Below are 9,253 nucleotides of genomic sequence, written 5' to 3'. Positions count from 1 at the left end.
TATTATGAAAAATTTATCTGATAAAAATATTGAAATACAATAAAAACTTCCCTTGTATTTTCAATTATCATCTGTCTATCTTCTTTTTACCCTGAAAATTATTTCCAAAAAATTAATAGGTATACAATTTAGATAGATGTGTTCGTTATACTTTCACCTTGTGTTTCATAATAGCATAATAGTATAATCAGGTGCTGCTTTATAGTTTATTCTCAAACATAAATCTTCGGCGGTTATCTGCTGGGTTGTTTTGTATCTCGAGAAATGTCGTTCCGCGTTAACTGACGCCGTAGGTGCAAACTTCATATGCGCCATGTCATCAGCAGTTAGTTCTTCAGATATTGTATTCGAAATGTAGCTTTTCCTTCCAAAATATTTGAAATATATTTCATTGTTTTAAATCCCAAATTTTTTCCAATGACTCAACTCAACAGTTCAATACAAAGTTACAATTTAGATAAATAGCTTATCTTATCTTTACCTAATTGCATGTAATATGTACGCATATGTGTTTACACGTGTCAACAATAATTTCGTCTGGAGTCAGGGCTTATCTGATCGGTAAAATCATAATACATATTTATTTTTATTTTTTTAGAACGAATGTTTATCTACATAACTATCGAATTTTATCCATTCTTAAATAAAAATGACTTAAAAACATAAAAAATACATTTTTTAATTCCTTGATGTGTGAAATGAACTTTGTGCGTGCAAAGCAATGTTTTCGGACATTCAGGAAGAAATGCAATTTGCAGCATTCAAATCGGTTCCCTAAATATCACGAATATTGATTTTCACTTGATACTTGGTAGTTGGCCAATATTCTCAATTGTTTGACACTAGAACCACATAAACATTTATTTTAAAAGTAATAAAAAAAATATATATTAAATATCAGATTTAAAAGACATAATATTGGCGCTTTTATTTTATTTTCGACCTGCTCAAAGATAGCGTTTTACAAACAAATTGTTAGAAGGCACACCTTGCTTTCTTAAAAATTACGGCCCCGTAAGTACCATGTTAACGTGTTTTTCATCCTTGATAGTTGTCTTATCAAGTCTAGAGTTCAGTTAAAAATAATTCAACATTTGTTCCAGTTGATGTTTTTAAATGATCTTTATGATCTCCTTATGTGGTCCTGCACTTAGGTACTAATTAAAAAGTAGATCTAATTTTTTAACTCGGGTTAAGTCAATATTTTGTTCCGCATCAACCTAAAACTTGGCGAGTCAAATTTATTAATTACATTATAACAATTAATTTCAAACTTAACGATCTTGCGTTCACTCAACTCGAGATAAATTATTATCTCGCTTGTAGATTATTATTATTATTAGTTGTCCACCCAATCTATTATAGACCTCTGGTTATCGTTCGTCGTAGGGGAACAGTAATAATACTGTCATTGTGCTAAGATGATGGGACAACAACAGCTCGTCGTTCGCGGTGTCTTCGAGTGTCGGTGGTCGCGCGACCGTCACACGCTTCGAAACGACTGTCGCGTCGTCATCGTCCGTCATCGTCTCCTCCGAGTGTACCCTTCACTTAAGTACCGACGACGAAAATATTATATCTTATACCGTTTAAAATACCTCGCCGGATGCGCGACCTAAACAGATGTTTTATGTTTTTTTAAATATTATTAACTCGAGTCTCGATAGCATTACATTATATTTTGTCATCACGACGCGGTCCTTACGTCAACGATACGCGCACACATAATTACAATAATAATAATAATAATAATGATACGACGTACAGTGGCGGTGAACGTTTGCCTCAATATAATTTGTATTAATTTATTATAGCAAACACACACACACACACACACACACACACACACACACACACACACACACACACACACACACACACACACATATACACACATATCATCGTAATCATGATATTATAACATATTAAGCATTTACGCTCAACGCGCCGCCGCCGCCGCCGCCGTCCAGTCCTGATAGACCGTCACTAGAGTTTGGTCGCATCCTCTATGGCACGCTCGTCGCCATAATAATTCGTAAATAGTATTATAATGCAATATATTATCATAACGTTATGTTATTCCGTTGCCAGCGGGCAGTGCTCTGTGCTGTAAGCTGTTGTTATACACGCCGCAGTTCCGTATTGTATCATAGCGGTTTGTCCCGACGTCTTGTTATTTAATTTAATTATTTTTTTTCGCCTTTTCTTTCGCCTTTGTCGTCTTTGAATATACTATTATTATTGTACACCGTCGCGTATAGGTATTAATAGTACCTACTGCACAACGATATTTTTGCGGTCTATATCGTACGCCGTTTTTTTTTTCGTCTCAATCGGTAACGACTTCTTCGTCGGAATCATAGCCGTTGACGTCTCACTACATCGATAGTCGAATATAATAATATCAATAATATAATCACATCGATCCACACCGTACGTAGTGTCGCGTTGTCCTGCAGATACTTACAGCGTATGTATAATTTTTTTTTTTTATCGCATATACGTTACCGTGGAGGTTGGTACTCAAATATATTTTCTAAACATTACCTATAGGTACAATATGTTTCTGTGTCTTTTATTGCGCACGAATTAAATATAATATTTATAAATAAAGTCTCATACCTACTCATGTAATACATTTAATGTCAATAATACTAACAAAAAAATAAGGAAAAACTGAAATTTTTACTCAAAACCAGTTTTGGTTCGAATAATTGATTTTGTTTTTTAGTGTTAGGTATTCAAAAACCAATAATCCAAGGAAATTGAAATTTTCATCAAATGTTTATTTCATCATTTTCTATACATAATAGAAATAATATAATTTTACTCGTTTTCAGTTATTTGTAGATATTTGAATTTTTTTTAAGTCAAGTTTAAAGAACTTATACAAATAAATGTAACATTTTTTTTTCGTAGGGTTGAAATGCTTGAAAATTTAATACTGTAACCAACACATTTTAAAAATATATAAAAATAGTTATTTTTCACATACATTTTAAATTAAAATTTGGACGAAATTGTATATTAAAGCGTATAAATTTATTGCAAATTTATTATAAAATCATTATTCGTATATACTTGACACTTATTATATTTTATACACACAATGACATTTTCGAACGCATTTTTTCGGCAAAAATGAACTTAACCTTAATTTTAATATTAACTTAATTAACTTAAGTAATTTAAAATATTACATTCTGACGGAACCTCTGTCTTTGCTTGGAATCAGTTTTCGTATACAATGATTTTATATTACTGAATTTAAATTTAACACATTTATTACAGTGACTATCTTAGGCACCTAAATACAGCAGAGTGTTACCCACTAACCCATTTTTTAATTAAATTAGTTAATTTTTTTATTGGAAGCTAATTATCTATTATTATACATAAAAAATCATTTTTCTTCGTCAACTGATGGTTTATCATATGTCATGTAGTCTGAATTATTTAAACTATTTTGCTTTACATTAATGTTTGATGTCATTATGCATTTTATATTGTTATTGATATTCTGTATCTAAGTCACTTTGAAAAAATTACGATTCTGATATTGAGATAATCAGTTTATTAGTCTTCTAAATATTTCGATGATTTTATGATTTTATTTATAATTATTACAATTTAAAAAATATTAAATATTGTTCGAGAAAATTCTGTAAAAATGACCAAACAGTGACATTATGGAAAAAAGCAAATTAAAGTTGTATTAATAGTAATAATTTATATTATACATTTATATACACGTCTTTTTATTAAACTTCTCACCAAAATAGCATATACTACAAAAAACCTTGCCCTAGTAACAATTAAAATAAATTCTCCATTGTCCTGATCACTTTTATAACTTAAATGACATTTTTTTGCACTAAAAATTGTTTTTAATAATCTAAAATTAAATGGAATACACTAAACTAAAAATGTCTTTTGTCTAAAAAATAATTTTTCTAAGAAAAAGGGTTGTACAATTTATGAAAAAATTGTTATCCAAAGTATAATATTTCGTTATGCCTTTTTTACTCATTGTAATATATATTTTCCAATTGATACTGTTTGAAAATCTTAAAATGAAAATTTAAAAATCGTAGCAGAGAATTTCATAAATTCAATAAATCCATTATTTTATTTAAATTAAAAACGAGATATAGTTACAATAATGTGTATGAAAGATCACTATTTTATAATCATAAAATTAATTAATTAGGCTAATGAGTAATGACCTCAGACGTTGGAGCCTTAACTCAATAAAAAAAAATTAACTATTCTATTAAAATTAATGCATTTATTATAATACATCATTTTAGAATTTGATGATTAATGTAAATACATTAATGTCGGGTTGCAGGTTGCATGAAAATTGTATTAATTTAACGGTCCAGTAAAATTTAATGGACCAATCATGTACCACTAAATAGTGTTTAAAGGACTTAACCTATTGATTCGTTAAATGTTTAGTGATTGTTCATGCAACCCAGCATAAATATACAATTATTATACAATATATACAATTACTATAAATTGATACATGTAAAAGTATACCTTTATATAATATAAGTAAACGCCTATCTAGTAGTATTAGTATTCCTGGTGACCTAGTGAGAAGAATATTCACGTTGTTGCTTATTACATTTTAAATTTACTTCTTAGTTTTTAACTATACATTAAAATGTATTACAATTAGGTAATAACAGAGAATATTGTTCATATATGAATAGTATTATTATTACTATTATAATAGTGTTATAATCCTCAATTTTCAAGTGTAAAATTCTTTCGAGGACTATTTTGATTTTTGTGTTTATTAGTTTGGTTGTGTTTGTGTTGTTAGAAAATCAAAAAAAATATACTTCAAATTATATTGTGGACTGTGTAGGCTAGCGACGTACATAAGTAGGAATTATTTTCATTATGGGCAAATTTTATTTTGAAGTGACCGGGGATTATAATTATGACGTACGTTTTAATTAAACCTGAAATTTCACTGTGGACAATGGCCCGAGTTCCTTCTTTCCTTACAGTACTGGACTGGAAAAAAACTCTAGCATAAATTCGTTTTTCTAAGGTTACGTTTTAAGAGATTAATAGATAAAAATTGAAAACAAAATGTTGTGCTAAATAAACAATATTTAGGACTTCAAACTTTTGGAGTCAAAACCTAACACTTCCAAGAAAAATCATTATATTGGTATAATAGTATATAGGTATTGTTTAAGATCAATGAGCTAATAATTAAATATTAATTAATTATTAATGTGTACATTTCTTTTTTTGTAGATCAATATGACACCTATCATCAAACTGAAAAATAAAATTAATTTAAATGGATCTACGTTAAATGCAAACATGATTTATTACAATAATGATCTTCGTGGACAAGAAAAAATACTAACAGCATCTAGAAAACCTGTACAAGACTGCTCAAATGTTGACGATGAAATATTAATTAATATTAGTAACGTAGCTGCTAGTTTCAATTTGAAATCGCATTTAAATCTCCGATATTTAGCACTGAATGGTCATAATGTGGAGTATAGACGTGAAAAAGCGGTAATATAATATTATACATAATTTATTTATTAAAGTATATTATTGTAACTCCCTACCCCACTGTACAAGATCAGATTAAAGGGGTAGGCAATTTTGTTTTATATTAGAACATTGTATTATATTTTAATATTTCATATCTAAAAAAAATATCAAAAGAAAATTCTTTTACTTAATTAGGTACTCTTAAATTTAAATACGTTTACATTATGTTTTTTTTTATTATTATTTTAGAAACTTATAATGAAGTTACGTAAGCCAAGTGCTACAGCAAATATATGGTCAAGTGGTAAAATAGTTTGCATAGGTTCAACATCTGAATATGATTCAAAAATAGCTTCAAAACGTATTGCTAGAATTATTCAAAAACTGGGATATAGTGATGCAAAATTTAGTAGTTTCAAAATTATCAATGTTCTCGGCTCATGTAGTTTACCGTTTTCGATCAGAGTTATACAGTTTTCCGAAAAATATAAATTAAATTCTCAGTAAGTACTTAAACTATAATTAATTTTACTAGATGTTATGTAAATCGTTGTAATTTATAACTTAAAAATATTTAGATTTCAATTTTATTAATTTTTTTTTAAGAAATTAGTATTCGGATATTTCAATCGATTTACTCATGTATTTTGGAATAGGTACTAATTATGTTACTGTAATACTATTTTACATACTACTTACATTGCAAAATTGTACAAGAACGATATTAGTGAATGGTGATATAAATGGTAGGTTATAATAAATATCTATTACAATGTTCTAAAATTTAAAAAATAAAATAAAATCGTTTTCATTATTTTAATATGACATTATATGTTTAATAATAATTAACGTTAATTAAAGAAATCGGTGTATGTATGTACTTATATTCAAAGGTGGGCTGCTATCAACTAGTTTAAAAGTTAAAGTTAAGTTTAAAAGTTAATTTTTTTTTAAATTTTTAACTTAACTAGTTATTTAATTTTTTAATCAACTTATGAACTTGAGGAGTTTAATTGACAGTGTTATCTTAGATTTTTGCAGCTTATTTAAATATAATAAATCGAGCTTCATTCGAATTTGAAATTTTCCTTTTTTATGGTTTTCTGCTTATAAATATTAATACAAAAATAAAAATAATGCAAGTACTTGTGCTATTTTTCTTGATAAAATAATGTCGTATTATACAGATATATTTTTTTTAGATTAGATAGGCATATTATTATATGACCTTAAATTGCTATTTGATAAAAAAAAATATTTGTTAAATAATTCATTAAAATGTGTCATGTGTACATTAATTATATTTGTTTTATATAAATATAATATATTTTTACATTTATTTTATTTTTATTTAATTTTATTTGTTATAACGATGTCAATTAAAATAGATAAAGTCATACACTGTACCTACACTGTACGTTATGATAAAAATTCAATAAAATTATTTATTATAATTTAGGAAATTAGTAAGAACGCAGTGACTCATTGTGTGATACACATAGGTACTAGGTAATTAAAAAAAGTAGACTAACTTTTTCAAGCCAAGTTATTATTTTTCTATTTTTTTCCGCATTAACTTTTAACTTGTCGAGTTAAATGTATGACTTGTTAAATGTTAACTTTTAACTGATTAACTGATTACTTATCGATACTGTGTTCTCTGAACTTAACTTGAGTTAATTATTTTCATTAGACTTTGCCAGGCTATACTAAATACGGGCTTGAGACGAAGAAAATAATCGGGGTGTAAGAAATTAATGAAAAAACCATTTACAACAGCTTAACTTTAAGTTTAATTCCTTGATAATTATTTTATAAGCTATCAATTCACAATTGCAATATAGGTTAACACTTAACTTTCATCAGTGAATGTATTAAACATTTTATAGGTAGGTACTTGAACAGTATTCTGATTATACTTCAATCATTATTATTTTATGCACATTTTCATCTAATTAATAACGATTTAATTTATATATATTTATTTATCGTTCAAAGAGTGTTTTTTATAGGACGATGCACCGTTTTATGGTGCACTTTTGTTGTCAAGCGCATAAAAACAATCATTGACTACCTATTAGTGTCTATTACTATTAGACTGTGATTCAGATGCGTTTCAGATTCCATGGGTAAATAAATGTCCCCTTTTGAAACATTCAAACAACATTGTAGCATTTTCAAGATTTTCCATAAATAAATAGATACTATTTTAGTAAACAATCGTATCTATAATAAATGATAATAGCCAAATAACGTAGTTGATGCTAACAATCAATATGTTTCATGATATTATTTTTACCATAACATAAAATTCAAAATAAATCAATGAAAATACATTTAAATCTGGCCTCATTTTTTCTAAAGACTCTAATATACTGTAGACAACTAACTTCTAGCCGCCTCTTTACCATGGGTACTAGAATATACGACGAAAAATGTTCAATTGTTCTTAGAAGGAGTATTATCCATTAAGTACACTTATAAATTCGAATCATAAAAATCAAAAAGACTTGCTTTTGCTGTAGATAAAGTAGGTTTCGAGAGTATCCATCTCGTCATTGAGTAAGTCTGCAGTAATGGATGTTAAATTTGAATTTAATAATAAATCATTCTACACGAAAAAAACGATTCCGAGTGATTGGCGATTGGGTCCGGTTCTGTTTCTAAGGATAGTCTATGTTCGATATATAGGTATATACATTTTGCTAAATACGTTATAATTATTTGAATACGATGGATTGAACTATTTTTCCCTGCAAAAGTATAGAATACAACTCATAATTCAATACCGACGTATACACACTCACCTTACTATATGCATACATAATTTTTTAGGGGAAAACCCATTTCCTAACACAACCTAACCACATAGGGTTTTTGAAACAATAGTAGTTATTACCTATTTCTTTGCTAAAAATTGCTTTACATTTTTTTCAAATTATAGTATTTTATTAAAAGGTATGAACCTGAGTTACATCCCGGCGTGACGTACAGAATTAAAGAACTCAAAGCTACATTAAAAATATATTCGACTGGTAGCATTACTGTAAATGGTAAGGAAATTCTCTGAGATATTAGAATAGTAAAATAAATCATACAATTTAATCGTTGAATTGTATTTTGTCTACAGCTCCGAGTGAAGCAATAGTCCAACTTGCCATTGAACATATATATCCATTAATATTACCATTTAAGTTAACCAACTTATTGGACGATAAATGTCATGTAAGAGTGATTGGCGGATCAAAATCTCATGAACAAAATAACGGAAAATTGGAACATACTGGACATATTTTTCCCATTCATCATCGTCCCGTAGGAGAATTAGTGATTAAACGTTGGCAATTGAATACTTTGGTACCTATATTAGAAAAAAAAAATGGTATAAATGACACTTCGTAAACACTTACAGCTTTTCTTTTGCTGTCATAATGTATGTAGCATTTCGACCTTAAGTTTTGTTTCTTAATTGATTTACAATTTAAAAATTATATATAATTTAAATATAATTTAAATATAATATTTCATATTTATATATTAAAGAAAAATTATTTTTATCAATTGATTTTTTTCTCTTAAAAAATGATTATTTTTTAGAATTTATAATAGCTTAATTTTGACATAATTAGACATTAGTAGTAATTTATGAATTGATATTTATTGAATTATGGAGTTAAATCCATACATTAAAATAAAGGGTAGGAAATCATTATTTTCA

The 9,253-nt window shown here is 27.5% G+C and overlaps 1 protein-coding gene across 1 annotated transcript; it reads left to right on the top strand.

Annotated features, from left to right (window-relative positions):
• Nucleotides 1–1,977: 1,977 nt before the first annotated feature.
• LOC111041819 (TATA box-binding protein-like protein 1) lies at nt 1,978–9,020 on the top strand. The gene is made up of 5 exons (XM_022326256.1): nt 1,978–2,470; nt 5,281–5,553; nt 5,785–6,038; nt 8,494–8,588; nt 8,666–9,020. The coding sequence occupies exons 2-5, from the start codon at nt 5,287–5,289 to the stop codon at nt 8,935–8,937; spliced, it is 888 nt and encodes a 295-aa protein (XP_022181948.1). The 5' UTR covers nt 1,978–2,470; nt 5,281–5,286; the 3' UTR covers nt 8,938–9,020.
• The last annotated feature ends 233 nt before the right edge of the window (nt 9,021–9,253 follow it).

This window comes from Myzus persicae, unplaced genomic scaffold (genome assembly GCF_001856785.1).
Source record: "Myzus persicae strain clone G006 unplaced genomic scaffold, MPER_G0061.0, whole genome shotgun sequence".
Lineage (NCBI taxonomy): Eukaryota > Metazoa > Arthropoda > Insecta > Hemiptera > Aphididae > Myzus > Myzus persicae.
The sequence above is the reverse complement of the archived record's forward strand: the minus strand, read 5'-3'. Positions and strand labels throughout refer to the sequence as shown.